Source organism: Bidens hawaiensis, unplaced genomic scaffold (genome assembly GCF_021521415.1).
Source record: "Bidens hawaiensis isolate Kalapana, Puna unplaced genomic scaffold, B.hawaiensis_p1.1 tig00019820_1, whole genome shotgun sequence".
NCBI classification, from domain to species: domain Eukaryota; kingdom Viridiplantae; phylum Streptophyta; class Magnoliopsida; order Asterales; family Asteraceae; genus Bidens; species Bidens hawaiensis.
This window is the reverse complement of record NW_027493016.1, coordinates 101312-125734: the sequence shown is the minus strand read 5'-3', so window position 1 is coordinate 125734 and position 24423 is coordinate 101312. Positions and strand designations below refer to the sequence as shown.

The following is a 24423-nucleotide window of genomic DNA, read 5'->3' as shown; positions in this document are numbered from 1 at the left end:
TTCATTTGTTTATCATGTCATTATTGACTCCATGAACTTGATCCATTCTGTTATTGTGACATCAAATTTTCGTTTATCTATTTTATGCTTGAACCCAACATTTTATCGACTTACTTGGTTGTATATTGTTAGCTCAATATTCATCTAATCACCCTGTTATTTTCGACCCTGTTATGTCGTTTATTGCGATGTTCATGATATTGAGGTTTTCATTCATTTTTCTTATTATATCGTTTACACAGGAGTTTCGCTCATTTCCTTTTAACTTCAGTAATGTCATTATTTCCTTTAAAAATTCAATAGTTCCATTTATGTATGACTAGATACTTTCGAATTATCCTTAACTTCAAGGGTTTGTTTATATATTATTTTAGTTTTAACTTTGATAATTCATTATTCTTGATTTTCAAGTTTTCATATATTTTTTCATGAAATATAAGAGTTTATTTTATTTATTCTTTATATCTTAAAACCCACACAATGGGACGGATTATGCGAATCATCCGATGATAAAGGTAATTATGAGTCGACATATAACTATCAAAGTTTTTACATGGAAATCATAGTAAGTACGATTGTGTGCGATAACTCGGAACCTAGGAAGATTTTTAGAAAATGGGTCAAATGTAGTATGATAAGGGCATGGTTGATACACCGATGTTAATTCCTATATATAAGTGTCATTATCATATTTCTCATATGTTGCTTTTTGGGGCATTCAAAGGTTGACGTTATTATTATTATTATTATTATTATTATCATCATCATCATCCTTATTATTATTATAATTTCTCTCCTTCTCTCTATATATATACATATATATATATGTGTGTGTGTGTGTGTGCGCGCGCGTGTATGCACAAAAATTTGTTAAAAGTCTTAACAACTCCATGTAGTAGTTGTTTTATAAATTTATTTTTATTTTAATTTCGGAACGAAATTTTCAATTGTTGTGAATCCTATAACATTTGTTAATTTTCTAAAATCTTTGTTTATCAATAAAGTTGAGTATTTATTGAGCATTTATGCATGTTATGTATTATATACAAATTGAATTTAATGTATTTCGAACCATTGTTGCTTTTAAAACAAAATCCAAGGACCAAATGTGTCAAAATCCAAACTTTCGAAAATTGGTTTTTGGTTTGATCATTCACTTTATGTTTTATCAATACTATAAGTAGATGTACTTGGTTACATGTTTATTTGATTTTAAATTTCATAATCATGATTATTAAAATGAAATAATGTTTTCAACCCGTGTGTCACTACACGGGCATATAACCTAGTGCGTGTATACATATAAATATATATGGGCTACAACACCATTACACCGCTAACACAAAAATTCACCCTTTGTTGACAGGGCGTTGCCAAATGGCGCAAATCGTCTTATTTTGTAGCCCGTCCACTACACATAGCCTTATAGAATAGTTTTAACAAAATGGGTGCATTTGTTATTTGGAGGCCTCAAACCCCTTGCTTGACCCATTAAAACTATTGGGCCGGACCACTAAAACAAAAAATCACCCTTTGTTGACTGGGCGTTGCCACATGACACAAATCGTCTCATTTTGTAGCCCCTCTACTACACATAGCCTTGTAGAATAGTTTTAACAAAATGAGGGCATTTGTTATTTGGAGGCCTCAAACCCCTTGCTTGACCCATTAAAACTATTGGGCTGGCTCTAGTAATTACAATATGTGAAATAAACTGAAATTTATATAGATGGTCAGATGGATAATGAGTTTAGTCAGGTAAACAGAGAGTAAAAGAATTTTGGGCCACCCAACTATGACCTTTTAAGTTTTAACTTTGAAAACGGGGAAACTGGCCCAACTGCCCAAGACATATTATTCTGAATATGCACTTAGGAGTCAGGATAGTGTTTGATTACGTGAGTGTGATTGTAAATTTGTATGTTTATATTCAATGATCCTTGATTATATAATGTTTAGTAACACCTAAATTATGTTTATGTTCTGTTATTAATTTTCATATAACTAGTGTATTGTGGTGTGTCATTCCCACTTTGGTGGGATGATAAGGTGTGAAATAGATCAATGGTTCAAATTTTATAGTAAACATCAATTAGTTGTTCAAAAATAAATAAATAAAGTGTATTATGTGTAGACGATCATCTATTCATTTGTTTATGCTTGGTGTTTGTCACCATGTAAATATGGTTTCAAAAGATGTGGGAAGCTTAAAGGGTGGAGTGAAAAGTTGAACAAGAGTTGATGCGGCAATGCAAAGCACAAATTGATCAAGTGACGATGGTTAACAAAAAATCTCAAGGCGACCTCAAGACATAGACCTGATAGACTCTCAAGACACCTAATGCTTAGCTAGTTTCTTTAATTATTTTTATATATACATATATTGTATTTGCAATTTGCTATTTTTTGTTTTGGGATTTATAACTATATTTTTCAAAATTTCTAATATGTTTTTTTTTCTACAAAAAGAAAATAAACTAATAAAAATTATATTCTTTGTTAAATTAAATTCCCTCAATAAATTCATTGGTAATATGATGTCGGTCGTCGGGAGAACCATCAACAGCCTAATTAAATCATCAGTAAATTTACCCATACCAATATAGCCGATCAAGTATCATCGGGAGGATCTTAACAATAACTACTTGCATCGGGGATTTTTGAAGGAATCATACATCCATAATAGATATTTATTTAGTAGGAAATCTTTTAACTATTAAATTAGTCTTATGATCAAAAATACAAAATACTCGTTATACTTTGGATAAAACCCCACTTTTTATACTTTGGACAAAACCCCACTTTTTATATACGGGTTTACTATGATGGAAAATTGAGAGATATATATTATTATTTATTTGTCACGCATTGTTTGGTAAGTGATTTGACTGAAATCGAAGCTAAATATCATGACTTAAATAGTTGGAAATTGCATAGGTGGGATTTCGCAAACAAAAGGTAAAATGTACCCTTTGATTGCATTTTTTCCTCAGCTTTTGATCAAATTTTTAATTAATTTATTCTTACGTTTGAAGAAGTAAATAGAAAAACAACAAATCACAGGATTGACATATGTAACACTGCCTTTTCGTGCCGTTATTGTATAAACAAAAGATTTTTTTTTCCAATTCATCACTCCATATTATATTACTAAGGTCACTTTTATATTAAAAGTAGAATCACACAACTTTTAATTTATTTTATATATATACAAGCTCTTTTATCCATGTATTATAGGGGTGTTTTACATTATTTGTTTATAATATTTATATATTGTTTTAAATTTTAATTTTATGTAATGAGAAAGTTAATAAAGTAATTAAAATTTGATAATGAAAGAGTTTCATAAATAATTGAGATGCTATAACATTTAAAAGTTATCTGCAGGGGCGGCCCGGGGGGTGTGCGAGCCGCACCTCCGGCGGGACACGTAATTTTCGGGGGCCAAAAATTTTATATATGTGTATATATTTTTCAGTAAAGAATCCCGAATCAATCGACGTTGTCAAATTGGTTGATTCGATCATTAATTCTGGTGTTTAAAACACGTCGGAAAATACTCTCACCGGAAAATCTTTGCCAGAAATCAAGCGAAGTTAATGTGAAGAAGATGACTTAAGTTTCAAATAATGGCAGAAATACCCTGCTCTTTATTTATAGTTAAACCTATTATTTGTATATTACTCCTTTTAGTTTTACTTTATTACACTTTACTCTTAACTTAATAACTCTTATTTCAACAACATATCAAATCCTTTTAACAAATCAAAAGATTAAGTTTATATTAAAATAACTATATTACTCAGAAATTTTGTATTAATAAATCATATAAGTATTTGATTTTAGGGTTTCGAAAATTAGGGTATTACATTAATACTATATATTTTGTACGTTTATTGTTATAACATTATTGTCGTTTATAAAAAAATTATCTTTTATATTCGTTATTCATTAAGACTTGCGGGCCCTTTTATTTCAGCTCGGCCTAGGTACTAAAAATCTTGGAGACGCCCCTGGTTATCTGGGTTTGGTGAGACCAATGACCCTCTTATTTGTTAACTAGCCTTCATATTAGCACGTGCATGGATCAATTTTCTTCATTAAAAGTGTTCACGTTTTTTTTATTTGTCCAATTAAATATGTACACTTTCAAAATTTATTAGCCAATTTTCAAGTTTACCTTTATACACACACAACTAATATTAATAAACAATATTTATTGACCCAATTTTCAATAGCATTATTGTCATTTGGTAAGAAAAAAAAACAATAATTTAATTTACCTAATTATTTTTGTTTTTCAAAATAAGACACTTTGATCGGGATGGAGAGAGTATACAAATATACTTTCAAAGTAAAAAAAATCTTTTATAGTATAAATAAACATATTAAATAAAAGTCATGGTGTTGAAAGGGTAAAGTTAAATGTCTATACATTCTCTACAAATTTAACAAAACCAACTATATAAATCATCATGATATTGCCAACTAAAATTTAAATCATCTGACCATGCAAAAAAATTAAACATGTGAGGTTTCTCAAACTGTTTTTTTTCACAAGGACATGATTAATATATATATCTATTTATGTATTCATATGAACACACTCTTAACTTAAATAAAAAGTCGACCATATATTTCTCTCTCACACAGACTCTGTCAAGAAGGCGATTGCATCGAACACAGGATACTGTGAAGAGACATAGAAAGGAACAACAAATTGAATTCTGCAAAGCATAAAAAAAAATACTCGTACAATTCTTTTTGTCTTTCATTCTGATCAACATTTGGAGTTTACACAAACTGATCTATATATGTATATATATGAAAGTAGCAAGAGAAAGGTCGTGTTGAATTCTATGTCACAAGATTATATTTTCAGTTTATCACATGACTTTGAAAGACCTGCATCTCAAGATCCACAGCAGCAAATTAATCAGATCCCAAGGGATTCACTTCGGATGCAAGGTTTTGAGCTACCGCCGGCCTCACTAGTCGGATTAGAAGATGAGGGAACGAGTGGGATGTTGTCCGAAATGTTTAATTTCCCAACTGTTGGCCAAAAAGAAAACCCTAATCAGCAGATTGGAGATTGGTGTAGTAAAAGTGCTGAAGCCATGCAACTTTTTGTGATGAACCCATCACATGGATCTCCTTCCGCTGATCAATGTTCTTCGTCAACACTTCGCATGTTGTTGCCGAACACTGTCCCATCTTCAAGTTCCACACTCCACCAACAACAAAGTCATGGGCTTTCTTTATCTTTAGCTTCTAGTTTACAGCACTTGGAAGTGGCTAAAGTTGAGGATTTAAGAATTGGTGATGATCCAGCAACCGGGATGTTGTGTTTCAATCAAAGAGATCCATATCAGAATATGCAATTGCAAGGAGCTGTAGGAGGGGTTATTAGTCCAACCCACAGTCCAATTTATGTTGGGTATGGATCATCTTCATTAGGTGTTGTGAAAGCATTGAGGACTTCTAGATATGTAAAGGCAGTCCAAGATTTGCTGGGAGAGTTTTGCAGTGTTGGAAGAGGTGAATCAAAAATGAACAAGTCCGGTAACCGTGACACAAATCAGAATCCGAGTAACGGTGAGGACTGCGGTGGTGGTGCGTCTTCTTCTTTGTTTAAGGATGTTATCCCTTTGTCGTCTGCTGAAAGAATCGAACATCAAAGACGGAAAAGCAAACTATTAGCCATGCTTGATGAGGCAAGTCAATCAATCTCTCTCTTTAAAGAGTTATTGGAAACAATAATTAAGAAAGCTCTTAACTTTAGCTACTCTATGCTCATATTTTCCAAGAAAAAGCTTTTAAGTTTTAATAGGAGAGTATTTCATCAACTACATATACAATGTTTGACGTGTTTAAAGATTGACATGTTCAAATGAGACTTAGAATAATCAATCTTATTAATTTATTATACCTCTAACATCATACCACCAACAGCTAATTAATTAGTATTGTTTTAGTCGTTGCCGTTGATTACAGAATGGTTCAAAGAAATGAATGCTCAACCAACAAGAGAGACAAAATTATAATTTACGTTTGGGTCATTTAAGTTATGTAAATGTGTTGCTTGCTAGAATGATCATATATGTTTTTGGTTACCTACAATATTATGCCATTAAGGTAACTATGTGAAAACCAGGTGGATCGGAGATACAATCACTACTGCGAACAAATGCAAATGGTGGTGAATTCATTTGACTCAGTATTGGGTTTTGGTGCTGCTGTTCCATACACATCATTAGCACAAAAGGCAATGTCTCGCCATTTTCGGTGTTTAAAGGATGCAATTGCAGCCCAATTGAAACACAGTTGCGAGTTATTGGGTGAAAAAGATGTGAGTACTTCTGGGATGACCAAAGGAGAGACACCAAGGCTTAAATTGCTGGACCAAAGCCTAAGACAACAAAGGACATTCCATCAAATGGGTGTGATGGAACCAGAATCTTGGAGACCTCAAAGAGGCTTACCCGAACGTTCGGTTAATATATTGAGAGCATGGCTTTTCGAGCACTTTCTACACCCGTAAGTCTCTTATTCTTCCTTTTTCTAATGATATATATTGCATTTCAAGTTGAATCTTGGTAATAAAATCATGGGCGAAGCTTCATTGAGGCCCGGGGTGCCCCCCCCCCCCTTTTGTTTTTTTACGCAGTAGCGTAAATTTACCCGTTTTCGGCCGAAAATTTTTATACGTAGTGTAAGTTTAGCCTTTTTCGGTCAAAAATTTGAGCCCGGCCCCCTTCGTTTGTGAATTTTTGTATACATTTTGAGCTCGGCCCCCCGGTGCCTTAGTCCAAGCTTCGCCATGAATAAAATTATCAGCCTCAATGAATCATTTCAAGTTGAATCTCAGAATTTGAATGAAAAAAAGATGTTACAACTTGCATAAGTTCGGTTGCATGACTGGGTAGAGAATTGTCTAGAAGTACACAAACTTTTTAAAAACGACTAAAAATACTCAACTGAATCACAAATTATCTACCAATTAATCAAAAACAAAAACAAAAAATCATATAGACAAGAAAAAGAATTTGTGATGATGGGAATTAAATTTTAATCATGAAGTGATAGATTAAGAAAAGAAGAGTGCGCTTTAAACAATGGTAGCTAGGGATCTGTGTGTGTCGGGTAAGCCTTTATGGTTGAGAGCGATTAAAGAAATAAAGATAGAAAAGCAAGAGTAATATTTTTGGGTGCAGGCTGATGTTGCCTCCCTAGCGATAAAGCTGATAAAGTGGTTCTTTCATAATATGGTTTACTAGATTATTCTCTCTGTATCATTCACCTCTTTCACTTACGTAAAACATCAACTTCCAACACATGTACATCAACCATAGGGCCTAAAAGTTTTTGGAAGGGGTCTCGGTTTTCATAGGAGGAAAAAAAACAAAGGAATTTACATAGTAAGCTGTCGTTTACTTTTGTGTAAACTATAATCTATAAAAACAACAATGATGTATGTTTACTAGAAATGGCGTACAATAAACCCCCCCCCCCCTCCCCCCCCGGGAAGACAAACAGGAAAGATGCCGCAAGAAAGAACAAGTCGTTTTGATTGATTTGGTAGTCAGTTTTGAAGGGTTTTTTTTTATAATATTACATCAAGATAGTGACAAACAATTTAAAGCTGGTAAATTATATGAAACAATATCATAGATATATATATGGTAAATAAAACAATTTTGAATGAGGTACAACTACTGACAGATGACGTGTGACAATGAGGCGGGGAAATCTAGTGATTGATTGTACAAAATTGTCTTATTTAACTTAATTGGATAACATACATCTGGTAGTATGAAATGCTTTTACTTTTAATGTGGGGATTCATCATATATCTAGTGTCGTTTTAATTGGATATAGTGTTTCCCAGGTATCCTAGTGATGCCGATAAACAAATGCTGGCTCGACAGACTGGCCTCTCAAGAAACCAGGTTCGTTCGTACAATCTCTCTTTCATGCATATATAATAAATTTGCTGAATTAATAAATGAACATTTACATGTTATAATGGCTGAGCTTTCATTTTCATTCAGCAAACTTCACCATGATAATATGAAATGAAGAAAGGTATTCAAATTAATGAAAAGTTCCATTGGATTTAGCCGGTTAATGGCAGTTTTTTTTTTTTTTTATCATTTTTCTGTTTCACTAAAAACTATTAACGAATAGATATTTTAAGGGTAGAGCGGAAACATAAAAGACAAATAAAAGTATGGTAGAGTGGAGAAATGATAGGTTTTTTTTACAAATTGTCAAATAAATAATAAAATCAAATAAGTGATAGATACAAAAAATACTTGATTTGCAGATTTTACACTAAAAAATAAAATATCTAGAAATTTCAAAAATTTGGGAAATCTAAAGAAATTGAATCCTAAGTGGTGGCATTCGGGTCCATTAAACAAGCCAAACCGTTTATGACAGGCTGTCACATGATCCGGCTCATCAAGATTTTTTCACCTGCCAGTTGTTGACTTATAAATATTTGTATTCCATGTTATGCTTTTTATTTATTTTGTATATTTCTACCATGTTTCCCACTCTATATAGTTGGTAGACTGTTGGATAAGCTCCATATTAACTTTTAAGAAAGGATTTTTTTTATCCCCACCTGCACACTGATAGATACAATAAATAAAACTATGTACATGAAATATATAAGCAGTTGTAGGTTGAATTCTCGTGCTTTCGTCCTATAATCATTTTTCCTTGTCCTCTTTGCTACCATCCAACTCTCTCACCTTCATTTATGCTTTCATTAATTTCCCCATCTATGTTCTATATAGTACAATTAATGCCTGCATGTGTATCTATATTTTGGTATATATATTAAGTTAACCTATTAGGTTATGTCTAGTGGAGGAGCTACAAAATGAGACGTTTTGTGCTATGTGGCACCCAGTCAGCAAATAGAGGGTTTTTATTTTAAGAGTGTAATAGTGTTATAGCCCAATATATATATATATATATATATATATATATATATATATATATATATATATATCACACACACACTAATATAATAATATTAAAAACAAAACATAACCCGGCGACAATAACTCCTCGCCCCCGCCCTTGTCTCCCCTTTTGTCGTCCACGGGGACGGTGTTCTCGCCCCTTTTTCTCACCCACTACATATGCCCTTATTAATGATATATCACGTTATTTTTTTCAAATATACATTTGAATTATTATTAATATTGTGCATACAATCCAAGCGTTAACTTACACGGGCAACATTTGAATGTGAAAAATCTCCTACATTACTCCTCAGATTTTTATAACACAAACATGAAACATTATGGGGCAATTAACTTAAATTAGCGTCTCAGGTATTGCAAGGTATTTTAATTAAGGGTGCATCTTTCATGCAAAAGCCAACACTCCATTAATTTGTCAGGTACTCAATGTATTTTGCTATACCAGTTGTCTAACTATTATTGGGTTTATAAGATTCTTTTATTTTAGGTTTATACAAATGTTTCCAGAATTGACTTTTAAAAATAAAGAGTAAATTGTCATTTTGGCTCATGTAATATACATCTCATAGACCTTTCAGCCAAAAATAAAACTTTTGAACGAATAAACCTCTAACATTTAAATGTGTTTGTGGTTTTGGCAATGGGCAAAAACCGCAACCAAAATTAAATATTGTGAGGGGTCGAAAAAGCAATTTACTCCTTATTTTTTTATTTCCTTAAGATAACGGATGTAGTTAGTGTATGGGACCAATTGGCTAAATGAAAATATGTACATGCAAAACAAAATTCTGATGCTGAATTAGGGTTCATATATAAAGACCACCTTAAATCATATGTAGTGCTAGATTAGAGCATTCCCATCCCATCCCCCATAATTATGTGAGGGGGATTGGTAAATTATAGAGTGAGGTTTTGAATGAACGTGAGTGTAAATTATAGGATGGAAAGAAATATGTAGTGTTTTTTTGTAAATTTGGGGAAACATTTGGGGAAAATTGTTTACCCCTATTTATTTTTTAATATTTGTTGGATTGGTTGTGAGTAGAGGAGAGAGAAAACTGTAATGATAAAAATATTATTTAATTTAACAGGAAAGAGAAATGTAGTGTTTTGTAGTGTAATTATAGAGATAAGGATGAAGAACGGGATGTGAATGCTCTTAGGGTTCAAAAGTTACTTAACAAAACATATTAATTTCATTTAATACAGAATAAATCCTTTCACTTTTCGCCTTGTTTCTAAAAAACACACTTAAATACATAAAATTAGTATTAGCATTGATTTGATGGTTTAGTAATGGTTGATGTGTTTGTGAGTGTGCTTTGCAGATCTCAAATTGGTTCATAAATGCAAGGGTCAGATTGTGGAAACCCATGGTGGAAGAAATGTACCAACAAGAAAGCAAAGAAGAAGCTGAAAACCATAATCATAGTCCTCATCATGATCATCATCATCAAGATGAAGATCAAGACAATGATAATAATCAAGAACAAGAAGATAAAGAAAACCCTAAATCTCAAAATAATAATAATAATAATAATAATAATAATAATAATAACCAAGTACCTCCACCACCTCTTACATCAGCAACACATGCAAAACAATCTGAAATCAATGACTACGAAAACGACTCTTCAATGTTCGCAATGAATGCAGAATATTGTTTCTCGGAAACCCAAGCTGCAGCTATGTACTCTGATATATCAAACACAACCGGCGGCAGTACCAGTACCGTGGCACCACAACCCTATGATGGTGACTCATGCCAACGCAGCAGCATGCTTGCCGCCGAATGCAGGACCACTACAGGAGATGATGCTGCTGCTGACATGATTGGATCAAGACTCATAACATTTGGGACCACTTCCGGCGACGTGTCACTCACTTTAGGGTTACACCATGCCGGAAACCTACCGGATGAGGTGCCTTTTTTCAGTTAGAGTATTTGAGGGGTTTAAGTTATTTGCTAGTAGATCATATCGATATACAGATTTACTAATTAGTATTTGAAATTATTAATTTTATTAATATTAGCAATTAGCCATATGACTTTATGTGAAGTCTAAGTGGACTTTGTATTTTAATGTTGTTGTATTTAATATTTATGTTTATATATTACTTTTATCATGTTTTTCTATATTTATTTTGACTGTGTTACTTCTTTTGTTATTTAGAGCTTTTATTTTCTTCTTATATATATTTGTTGGTTCTTTTTATTTGTTCTATGTGCATCTTAGAGCTGAGGGCCTCTCTAAAATATATTCTCTGTTCTTACTTATGAAGGTAATGCTTGTCAAAATCTTATTCTCCATCACCTTATCAATAGCTAGCTATTTATAGGATTTATTGAGTATGATTTTTGTTATTATTAGACAATAATTACTTATTTATTATTATTTGTAGGTTCCAATATGGATCTCCCAACACTGTTTTGGATCAATCCGTGATAAAGGTGAGCGGAAATCACCAATAACACTCGAATCTTGAATCATGTGAGTGCAAAACTGAAAGAAGAAAGGACGAATAAGAAGTTTGCAAAAGGATCGCTAGTGAGCATGGGTTAATAATTTCCTTTTTATAGGGCATCCCTATTCTCATAAATTACTGTTAAGGCTAATATTTTCTCTGCTGAGGATATATTATCCTTGAAGATATGTTTGGATCAGTTATCCTCCCGAAGAGCTCCAGGACCATGTCAAAGATCAAGGATCCTCAGAGGTTAATATTGTTAACAATTGTTTCAGATGTGTAGGTTATTATTCACTAGGAGTAACGGCTAAATGACTTGGTCCACCTTAAATCTCGCTATTGGAAGCTGCTCGCACGTGGTCAAACTAACGTTGGAAGAGTAGAGGAATGATGGCGGATAAGTAGGACTTAGTTGTTAGTTAGTTATTTGTATTTTTTTTCTGTATATATCGAGTTGTGATCGACCTTAGAACACACACATTCACACATACTCTAGCTGCTAAGTTATCTGTAATCACACACATAGCATTCGTTGATCAACAACTCCACAACCATTGTAACCTTTTTTTTTATAGTAATAAATTGGTGATCGACGAGTTGTCTCACCCGAGGTTTTTTTCTTTCGATCTAAACAAGATCGAAGGGTTTTTCCTCGCAACAAATCTCGGTGTTCACTCTATTTTCATTCACATATTCGTTGTTACCATTTTAGCAATAGACCTCACATTACAAATTTGGATACATTATCCTTAGCTGATTTTTATCCAAAACAATTTGGCGCCCACCGTGGGGCAATTGGTGCTATAATCCATATTACTCCTATCAATTTTCGATTTTTTCATACCCATATCACTATCGATGGCCTCTCAATCAACCTCTGATTCATCAACCATGCCGTCATCAGTTCCTCTCTCATCAAGGACTTTGCCACCGATGCCTCCGGCAATCACGTGAGCACAACGTACTGCTGCTGCTGGAAGCAAGACGCAACTACCAGTCTTCCAGAGCTCTAAAACCGCTGCTGCTGCGCCGGTGGTTAATACTAATAATGATGTTTCATCTATGTTTTCGCAGGTTAAAGCATATATGGAGCAGCAGAACAAGACCAACCAGAGGATCCTTCGTGAGATAGAAGATCTCAAGAAAACTAAGAGGCCAGCGGAGGATCACACTCCCCTGATGCCCAGGATGCTGGATTTTACAAGTCCAGGATCCATGGCTCAGTTCTCACAAGGATCATCTATCCTTCAACAGGGGTCCATGGGTCAACAGGCTCAAGGATCCTCACTGTTTCAGCCAGGATCGTCTATCCTTCAACAGGGGTCCATGGGTCAACAGACTCGAGGATCATCACTGTTTCAGCCAGGATCGTCTATCCTTCAACAGGGGTCCATCGGTCAACAGGCTCGAGGATCCTCACTGTTTCAGCTAGAATCATCTATCATTCAGCAGGGGTCCGTGGGTCAGCAGACTCAAGGATCCACAATGTTTCAGCAGGGATCATCCGTCATTCCGCCAAGATCCTCTGGGTTATATCACCAAAGATCATACGATTCCCAACCACAAGGATCCTTATTTCAGAATCAAGGATCCTCAGGAATCCAACATCAACGATCCTCCGAAGTCCATGAAGGAGATTTCATTCCCATGCAGACTATCGCATCGGGTGGTCCTACTCCTATTGCTGACTCTTCTTATCCCAGATACTCATCCGAGATGCCAACTTTCGCCCAACAAAGAGGTAATTTGTATGATCCTTTATCCGTAGACGCTAACCGTGGTTCCATGCAGGATGCAGGTATTAACCAAGCAATGGCCAAGGAGCTACAGAAGCTCAAGGATATGATATCCAGTGTTCATGGGGTCATACGACCAATCCCCGAGATACTTGAGGGAAGCCACAAGTTATCCAGATTTGCTCCGCCTATCTGTGATGCTGAAATCCCGAAGCGATTCCAAACCCCCAACATGAAGACTTACGATGGATCCACTGATCCTGAAGAGCATGTGGCACAATACAAAGAAATGATGGAAATCAACCCCATTCCTGAGAGACTCAAAGAAGCTTGCCTGTGCAAAGGCTTTGGATCCACACTGACAGGATCAGCATTGAAATGGCTGCTAAGTCTTCCTCCCTTTTCAATTACTTCTTTTTCGCACTTAGTTAACTTTTTCAACAGTCAATTTTCCTGTAGCAGGAAATTTGAGAAGTTAACTAGTGATCTTTACCGGGTTATCCAACCAAGTGACGAATCCCTTAGGGATTTTGTACAATTTTCGGCAGGGAAGCTTTAGAAATCCCTAATCGTGACATGTCTACTGCTACTGAGGCCTTTAAGATGGGACTTCAGAGGGGCTCTCCCTTTTATGATGATCTTGTGATGACTCCTTGCAGGTCTCTAGATGAAGTAAGGAACATAGCACTAAGGTTTATACGGCTGGAAGATGACAAAAGGATCCAAGAACGATTGGGGGCTCAAACAAAGAAAGAATCCCCTGACAAGAATAAAGGATCCTCATACATGAACAACAACTCAAAACCGTACAACAAGTTCAACAATCAAAACGTACGAGCAGTCGAAGAAGGAGATGACGATGAAGACCTGCATCTCCGAGTATTGTTTCTCCGTAGATACCCATGGCTTGATTTGTGCCATGAAGGATCTAGGAGAAAAAGCAAGGTGGCCCCGAAAGAATGAAAAGACGACCACCTTCAAAGACAAGTTTAAGTGGTGTGCCTTTCATGAAGATTTTGGCCACATGACAGATGAGTGCATTGGCTTGAGGAGGGAAATTGGATACCTCCTGAGCAAGGGTCACTTTAAAGAACTATTGGGAAGGAAGAAATCCAAGATCCAAGATCCTGAATATCTTCCACAAAAAGCAACACCACCACCACCAGATGCTCTTGTGATCAACTTTGTCTCCAGAGACTAAGAAATATTTCAAGATTATTGTCCTACAGAAGAAAAGCCCGCAGAAGAATTCAAGTTGGACAATGAAAGAAGACCGCTCATCCCCACTACTCGAGTGACCGATCAGAGAATATTCTTCGACTCGAGGATCCAGGATCCTCACCAGGATGAGCTGGATAAGTGAATGGTCAATTTCATCTATGGAGGTTCAGACATATGTGGAACTTCTTTCTGCGCAGCAAGAAGACTTGCCAAAGAGGTCAAGATGAATAACGGAGACCAACCAATAGTATCCACCACCTTAACAACAGACAAAAGGATCTTCTTCGATGATGAAAACAAACTAAACATCCAGGTTCCTCACCATGACTGTTTGATTATTACTTTATTTATCACTAACCATTGTGTACGCAGGATCCTAGTTGACGGTGGGAGCTCGGTCAACATTATCCAGCATGATGTACTTAAGAAGATGAACATACCGGATTCGGGGATCATTCCTAGAACATCAGTGCTAGTCGGTTTCAGTGAAGAAACCAAGAAGACATTGGGGGACATCAACCTCCCAATTTACATCGAAGGGTTAAATTCATATCAAAAATTTTGTGTTATTGATAACCTTTCTTATTGCAATGCTATTTTAGGTAGGCCCTGGCTGCATGGAATGAAGGCAGTGGCCTCAACTTATCACCAATTCATCAAACTACCTACTCCTTGGGGAGTTGTGAAGATAGTTGGTGACCAAGCGGAGGCCAAGAACTATTATTCTTCATCAATGAAGCCAACAACGAAACAAACTATAGCATAGCAACCACAGCAACATCCTAGGGACGTGCTGGAAGCTCGGGAGAAAGACCTTAAAGAAGTATTATTGGACCCTGAGGATCCAGATATAGAGGTGTTCCTAGGATCCAGTATCCCTAGTAAGATTGAGGAGGATTTAGTATCCTTCTTAGGGCGAAGAAAATCTACCTTTGCCTTCAAGCACTCAGACATGACAGGTATTTCAAAAGAGGTAATTACTCATAAATTAGGCCTTAATTTATCTGTTAAACCCGTCCATCAGAAGCGAAGAAAGTTCGCTCCTGAAAGGAACAATATCATACAAGAAGAAGTTGAAAAACTTCTTAAGGCCGGTATGATCAGAGAGGTTCAATATCCTCGATGGCTAGCTAATATGGTCGTAGTTTTAAAAAAAAATGGAAAGTGGAGGGTGTGTGTCGATTTTACGGATTTAAACAAGTCATGCCCCAAGGATCCTTTCCCATTACCACATATAGATTCCATGGTGGATGAAATGACAGGACATGAAATGTTTACCTTTATGGATGCTTCCTCTGGATTTCAACAAATTCAGATGGAACCATCTGATCAAGAGGATACAACATTCATGACTCCTACCGGCATATACTGTTATACTGCTATGCCGTTTGGACTAAGAAATGCAGGGGCAACATACCAAAGACTGGTCAACATGATGTTCAAGGATCAGTTGGGCAAGACTATAAAAGTATACATAGACGATATGGTGGTAAAGTCGAAGAAAGCTGAGGATCACCTTAGAGACCTCTAGGAATCATTCAATATCCTCGACCAGTATAACATGAAATTGAATCCATCAAAATGCCACTTTGGTGTTAAGGCTGGAAAATTTCTGGGATATATGGTGACTAAAAGAGGAATTGAAGCAAGCCCCGAGCAGATTGAAGCCATTCATAATTTGAAGTCTCCTGCAAACGCCAAGGATGTCCAAAGGCTCACAGGAAGAATAGCCGCTCTCAATAGGTTCATCTCAAGATCCTCCGAGAAGTGCAAAGACTTCTATGACATACTTCGAAAGAATAAGAAGTTTGAGTGGACGTAAAAGCATGAAGCTGCGCTTACAGCCTTGAAGGATTACTTATCCTCAGCTCCAGCTCTAATGAAGCCTGTGGATGGAGAATCCTTATATCTGTATTTAGCTGTCTCAGGAAATGCAGTAAGTGCCGTCTTGGTAAAGGATCATGAAGGTGAACAACATCCCGTTTATTATGTAAGTAAAAGTTTCTAGATGCAGAAGCCAGGTATTCTAATTTAGAAAAATTAATTCTTGTACTTATTATGGATTCTACTAAATTGAGACATTACTTTGAAACTCATACTATTATTTTGAGAACTAATTATCCTGTTAAGAATGTTCTTAGAATAACCAGAGTTATCAGGTAGAATGGCCAAGTGGGCTGTGAAACTGAGTGCATATGATATTCAATACGAGCCAAGAACAACAATCAAGTCACAAGCACTCACAGACTTTGTGGCTGATTTCACTAGTGACCTACAAAAAGAAGTTGACTTGGAGGTCCAACAACTAGAAAAGACTAAGGATCCTTGGATACTCTTCACTGACGGCGCTTCCAATGTAAGAGGAACAGGATTGGGGATCCTACTGAAATCGCCACAGGGGGACATATTACCCCAGTCTATAGCCTGTGAGTTTCAAGCAACGAACAACGAAGCAGAGTATGAAGCTTTGATCGCAGGTTTGCAATTAGCTAAGTGCATGAGGATCAGGTATCTTCAAGTATATATAGATTCATTATTGATTGCTAACCACTTTAATGGCTCATATGTTGTTAAAGGAGAAATATTAATCAAATATCTAGATGTTGTGAAGGAACTAGCAAAATCCTTCGAATTGTTTAGTATTATACAGGTACCAAGGGAAGAAAATGCTGGGGCAGATGCTTTAGCAAACTTAGCCTCAGTTCTGAAGATCCTGTAAGATACGAAGATTCCAATCATTCATGTCCTCTTGCCAGCAATAGGAAAACAAGAAGTTGGAGAGATAACGAATGACATGGAGATTGTACTTTGGGATCCGTTATCCTCGAATAATCAAGAATCATGGATCATCCCGATCAAGAAGTACATTCAAACAGGAGAGATTCCAACTACCGAGAATCCTAAATCCTTCAAACTCAAGGTATCACAATACATTTTATTAGATGATATGCTATACAGGAAATCTCTTGCAGGTCCATACTTGAGGTGCATCGAAGATCCTGAAACCCAAGAGGTGCTCAAAGATTTTCACGAAGGTGATTGTGGTAATCACACCGGAGGTAGAGCCCTGTTTTCTAGGATTCTAAGAACATGATACTTTTGGCTAACAATGAAGAGAGATGCGGTGGAATATTCAAAGAAATGTGATGCTTTCAAAGACATGCAAACATCCTTCACCAGCCAGCAGAACCTATGTATCATATATCCTCTTCATGGCCTTTCATGAAATGGGGTATGGATATTGTAGGCAAACTACCTAAGGCACCAGGAGGAAGAGTATTCATGCTTGCAATGACGGATTACTTTTCAAAATGGAAAGAAGTAGAAGATTTTGTTCAAGTACGCGAAAAAGAGGTGATATCTTTCATTAAAAGAAATTTTATTACTAGATTTGGTATCCCATCGGAAATTATTTGTGACAATGGTTCCCAGTTTATCGGGAAAAGAACCACTAACTTTTGTGACAGTTGGGGCATCAAGATGATTACCTCTACTCCAGTGCATCCTCAAGCTAATGGTCAAGCGGAGTCTAGCAACAAAATCATCATTAACAACCTAAAGAAGAAGCTAGGATCCAAGAAGGGAACGTGGGCCGAAGAGCTACCATATGTTCTTTGGGCCGATAGGACAACACCCAAGAATGCAATAGGCCAAACACCCTTTTCGTTGGTATTTGGATCAGAAGCAGTAATCCCAACAGAGATGGTGGTTCCTACAGCAAGAACGAGCATCCGTGATCCTGAAGCCAACGAAGAAATCCTTCTAGAAGACATGGATACTGTAGAAGAACTCAGAGACCTAGCCAAGATCAGAATGGCAGCTTATCAACAAAAGGTAGCTGGGGCATACAACAAGAATATAAGGATCAGAAGATTTCAAGAAGGAGATTTAGTTTTGAGGAAAGCCTTCCAAAATACTACCAATCCGGCTGATGGAAAGTTAGCACCCAAATGGGAAGGACCTTATCAGATTGAGTCGGAAGCAGGAAATGGGGCATATCATTTGCTTACAATGGAAGACAATAGATTACCAAGAGCATGGAATGCTATCCACCTCAAGAAGTACCTTTTCTAATCAGGATCGATTATCCTTTAAGGATCTATTATTCTTAGAGGATCAAGGATCCCAAAATCGGTAATATCTATCTGATCATTTACTCTTTTTAAATTCTTATTAATAATTTGAGGATAATCTATTCTTAACATTTTATCCTTTCCAAGTTTTGAGTAACAATGCAGGCTTATAATAATATATTTGATGATCAAGAGGTTGGCCACCTCTCCTTTACATTCGAGGTACTATCCTATTTCTCTTGGCCTAGCCCACATTTGGATATGACCCCCGATGGTCATGTCCTCTAAGGTTTAAAGGTTTTCACCTTTCTTATAAATAGACTTTCTACAATCTCGCCTGGAGCGCACGTTGTCCAACGTATAGTCCGGGGCAGCGGGACCAGTACACGTTTAGTGGCTGACAATTTCGTTGTTCTAGGCCATATGGAGGATCCTACGAATTATGGTAGACGTACCATACCACCTGTTTATAACGTTTTCACGTTATCTTACATTTGGGTAAATCCCGGTTTGCGCGAGTCCCCAGTTAAAATCCGTATTTGGGCTTGACCCCAGTTTTGGGCTTGTCCCCAGTTTCACGGGCTTGTCTCCAGTTTCATGGGCTTGTCCCCAGTTGCACAGGCTTGTCCCCAGTTTATTATTTGGGCTTGTCCCCAGCTTAATGGGTTTGATCCTAGTTAACATTATAAGTTATTTGCAACATATTTTCTAAGTTCATCATGAAGACAAAGTTCTATGGATTCAATATCCTAAGATTATTTCCTCAAGGATCATTGAAGGTTCTGTACTTATGGTAACTTAGGTCTACCTAGACCTTCTGGTATGGATTCTATTAATGAGTTTACATTATCTTAGTTGCAATAATTTTAAGCGTTTTGGTTTAAAGGGTTATCCATTTAAGGATATTCTATTATGAAAACTTTTGTCAATTTTTAAGGATATTATCTCAAGCAGTTTGTTATTTGAGAATATTTTATCCTAAATATTTTTGTAAGGATATTTTATCTTAAAATTATTTAATCAAGATTATTTCTCAAAACTATCAATAAAGCTAAAGTTATATCTAACAAACTTTTAAAATAGATAACATGCAGATAGTTAAAAGTTTTATATTATTAAACAAAAGTCACATGGACTTACCAAAATCTTTAACCCGGATTTCACCATACAAAAAGATGGACCATCCACCAGGGTTAAACAGGTGTTACTAATTGTTCTTAAGCGCAGGAAAATAAACATCAGAGTGTCACACCCCGACCAAAGGTGGCGGAACATGCCGGGGTGCAACCGATTGCCCAAAAACACAAGACACTATTTAAAGTGATAATATTTAACCAACTCATTTATTTCATAAATAAATAATCAACACCTCTCGTTCACACAAACAAGTTGAATACAAGTAACATTTATATTGTTCGTTTTACTAATGCCCTAATAGTCTCGGTAACGTTTCTCCTCAAGTCCTCGAGTCAACAAAAGTCAAACCTGTAACATTTCATAAAATAAAGTTTGTCAACACAAAGGTTGGTGAGCAATTCATAAGTTTGAGCATATAAGTATATAGTAGTAAAAAGCCACAAAACTTGTATACAAAATAATAAATAAAAGCAACAACTTGGATAAATTGACAATCGCTAATAGAATTACGTTAGCGCCACCTAGCTACAAGGGGTTGCCAAGTAGTCTAGGATTTAATAGAATATCGTTAATTGCATTACGTTAACGACACCGTGCTATAAGAGAATACCAGATAGATCACGGATTTATAGACTTCCCCCATGACTGAAAGCGATAAACACATAGGCACATAGCATAGAACACCAAATCAAGCAAGTATTTAAGTAATGTATACAATCACGTTTATGGGATTAAGATTCAAGTAAATAAAGCATTTAGTTTGATAAGTATGAAATGTCACTCCAAAACGAAAGATGGAAAAAGGGGTATGAAAGTACTCACCTCGATTGACGAATCGGGAAATAATAAATGATCGACAAATAGAAATCTTGTAAACGAAACGAACGAATCCGACTTGAAAGCTAATTGAAAACGAGTAAATAAAATATATTAATGAACTTGAACTTTAGTTGAAATTACATTGAAACATTGAATGAGACGGTTCGGTTGTTAATCGGGTTACCGATTAGTTTGTAAACGATTAGGGACTCGTAGTTAATTGATAATTAAAATAAAAATAATATTATTTTATTGGGGCTTTTAAATAGCTAAACTAATATTAAAAGAGACAAGACGGGTTATAAATCAAGGGTTCGGTTTTAATAAAAAAAATGAATTGATAACCAAGTTTATAAATAATATTATTAATGATAAGATAGTAATGATAATAATAATTCTAAAAGATATGTTGGATATATATATAGATATATAAGATAATGATGTTAATAATAATAATAATAATAACTATTTCTAATAATACTAATATAGTATAATAATTATAACAATCATTATTATTAATAATATTAATATTAATAGTTATAGAATAAAATCTCGGTATTAAATTTTAAGGTGTTGTTGATAAGAATAGTAATAATAATAATAAGTAATATTTATAGTAAATAATGTTACCATACTCGATGTTGGCTCGATTTCTATACGAGTTCACAAAATAACCATATTAATACTATTGCTAGTAATTAATGATAAAATATGATTTTGATATATAATAATAATATGATCTTTTATAATATTAATAAAAATTTTAATATTTATAATAATAATAATAATAATAATATTAATAATAATAAATAAATATAATAGTAAGTTATATGTATTAATACTAATAATAGTCTTTATGTATTGATGTTAATACTAAATGTAATAATAAATCTGTTAAGTATAAAAAGGAACAATACCAAAACCGATCTAAGATGAGACCCGAATCCGAGACCTCTAGTTCAACAACTTATGTACAACCAACCGAACCAAAATAATTAAACCCATAAGAACTTAATATATACATTACCCGATCGTTTATCTTTTCCCCAAGTCAAACCAACTCCATACCCAAACCGACTCGTTTCAACGTATATAACCAAATATATATAATCGGTTACACTATCAATTTAAAACTTATACTCGATATACGAAAATTACTAACACCAAAATCCCCAAAATTAAATTACCTTTTAGATGTTTAAGGAACATGGGTCGCCGGAGCCAAATCTGGCGGACAAACGAAAACGGAGAGAGAGAGATAGATAGAGAGAGAGAGACGAGAGGGAGAGAGACGAGAGGGAAGGAGCCGAGAGGCTGAGTGCGAGAGAGATATCGAGAGAGAGAGTGCTGCGGTGCAAGGCGGCGGTGGCCGGAAACACGGGGAGAGGGGAATGGGCTCGTCGGAGCTAGGGAGGTTGCCGGAAAAACGAACCGGAGGGGAAGAGGGTGGCTGGCGTCGGGTTTACGGAACAAGGGAGGGAGATATGTGGTGGCTGTGTTGTGTGTGTGTGTTGGAGGTGGTGGTACTCGCCGGAAAATGGCTGTCGGGATGTCGCCGGAATCGTGGTTCGCCGGAAAACGGCCAAGGGAGGTGGTGGCTGGTTAGATAATGGTTTAGGTTTAGGGTTTATTCTATTTATATGGATGGTGTGTAGATGTTACATTTTTGGCCCCTCAAGTTCTAAACAATGTTTAATGTGAGTTTAAAAGTTTCCAAAAGCTTATAACAACCCAATGAAAATTAGTTTGAATCCCTTATGTTTTTCTTAACGACACCATAGTATGACAAAACATCGATTTATTTAAGATTGAGGTCTAAAATAACATTATATAATAATTTAAATAAAGTTCTAAAAATGTTTGAACGGTTTACAAAATAAAGTTTAAGATACGAGTATAACTCGAGGCTCATATTTGACGAATGTCACACAGAGGCAGCCATTAGATATGATTAAGGTACAATTAATTAATAGCTAGTGTTCCCCACAACATGACATACCCCCTTTATCAAGCAATACACCGAACCATTACCATAGGTGAGTATGCAAAATTTCATCTGTAGGGCTTACATGTGGCGTGTCCCTTGCGTTCCGTTTCTTAATGGTAACGAGACGTGAGAAAGGGGACCCCACATGGCTAACAGCGTGGATGATCAAGTCTGTAATGCATTTGTACTTTTGTACTTTTTGTGATCATGTTTAAAGACTTATGTGGCAGAAATCTGCGGGTTTGCTATATTTTTAGCTTTATTTTAAATATTCACAACCCTTTTTGGAATTCTGAATACCCAGATGAATAGACTGCATACAGACCCATGATCTCCAGACCCGGGGCATCCCATCAATACAAGATTTAAGGTAATAAAACCATACGCCAATGATGTGTAAAGCACTAAATCTAGCAGTTTATGATTTATATCACAGACTACACGGCATACTCTAACGTTAAACCTACCCAAGCATCATATGATAACGTATTCATATTTTTTTAAACTTTTCAAACTTTATAATATTTCCACTTTTCATACCAAGAATTGAGGCTTGAGTATAGCCCGACCTTTCGTTACTTATCTTACACGGACAAAACGCTTTACCCACAAGAGATTTCCGACCCAGTTTATCAAATTTGCCCTTTCATTCTCAAGGCTGATCCTACCGACACATCCTAAGTTAAATGCATTTTCTTTTATATTATCTCATATTATTAGTAGTTTGAAAAACCAATTTCCAATTTTTCTATCATCTTCCATTTTTTTGCAAAAATTAAATTTAAAATTTTGGGACGTTTTTTTTTAATTTTTATGCTCTTTTTTTCAACCTTTTTTTTTAAAATATTTTATTTTTACCGAAAACATCAATTTCCCATCCCCACACTTAAATTTCACAGTATCCTTAATGTGAGAAAAAGGAGATTACGAATAAAATTATGAAAAAATAAAAGTAAACTAATGAATTGGAACAGACTCCCCTGGTAAATAGACGATATGCCTCGCGAGTCGTGTTCCACGCATTTCAACTCCAATGCGCTTAGCAAGCTATCTTCAAATACGCCATCTTTCACGAACAAAAGCAGCAATCTAGAAACAAGTGGCATCCCCACACTTGTTTAAAACCATAGCTCATCAACTTCATAAGCAACCTTAGAACAACCTGCAAATAAGAGAAGAAAACCCGGCAGAGCAAAGAAGTAAAAACAAAATAAAAATAAAAATAGAAGAAAAAGATAGTACCGGGTTGCCTCCTGGAAAGCGCTTAGTTTACTAAAAGTCTTCAGCCAGACTTACTCCCGTAACCTCAATCAGGAGGCTTCTCTTTGATCCTCTTCCCATCAGTGCTTCTCAACACTCTCCTCTTAAAATCAGTTGGGAAGAAACTAATTTCCAAACACATGTAGGCCCAAAAATACGCATTCAGCTCGATCCAGCCATTATTAAAATTCTGAAAATATGACCAATTCGGCACACTTTGATTCCTGAGCCCAAATATCTTCCTTCTTGGAGCTCTTGATTTACGTGGCGATCCACGAACAACTATTTCTAAAAACATATCCGCTTTATCGTGCAGACGTGGATTCTTTCACAACGAGACGCAATTCTTTACTCTTCAATTCTTCAGATATTTCTTGTGACTCCTCTTTGACATTTTGTTTCATAACTGGCTTCCCGAATAACAAAACTTCAAGCTCCTCAAGATCTCTTTCGGGGTTAAAATCACTCTCATCCACATCGGCTGAACCCACCAAATCTTCACCAAATTCATCCCTAATCTCGTCTTCCCAAGAGGGAATACGCTCCTCTGTCTTATCCTGCAACCCAACATCCTCAAACTTGATCGTCGGCTCATAAAATTGTATTTGATACTTTAAGCCTCGCTGGAAATCATCCATTATATCTGAAAGTGGTGCTTTTGGATTAATGCTATGGGTGACACGTAAAATATCGTATAATATCTCTTCTGGATGTGGTATGTG

General features: G+C 35.7%; 1 protein-coding gene across 1 annotated transcript; it reads left to right on the top strand.

The window, feature by feature from the left end:
- The first annotated feature begins 4745 nt into the window (after window positions 1-4745).
- LOC143559408 (BEL1-like homeodomain protein 2) lies at window positions 4746-11013 on the top strand. The gene is made up of 4 exons (XM_077047997.1): window positions 4746-5714; window positions 6155-6537; window positions 7889-7949; window positions 10328-11013. Exons 1-4 carry the CDS (start codon window positions 4815-4817, stop codon window positions 10937-10939), a joined length of 1956 nt encoding a protein of 651 aa, XP_076904112.1. The 5' UTR covers window positions 4746-4814; the 3' UTR covers window positions 10940-11013.
- The last annotated feature ends 13410 nt before the right edge of the window (window positions 11014-24423 follow it).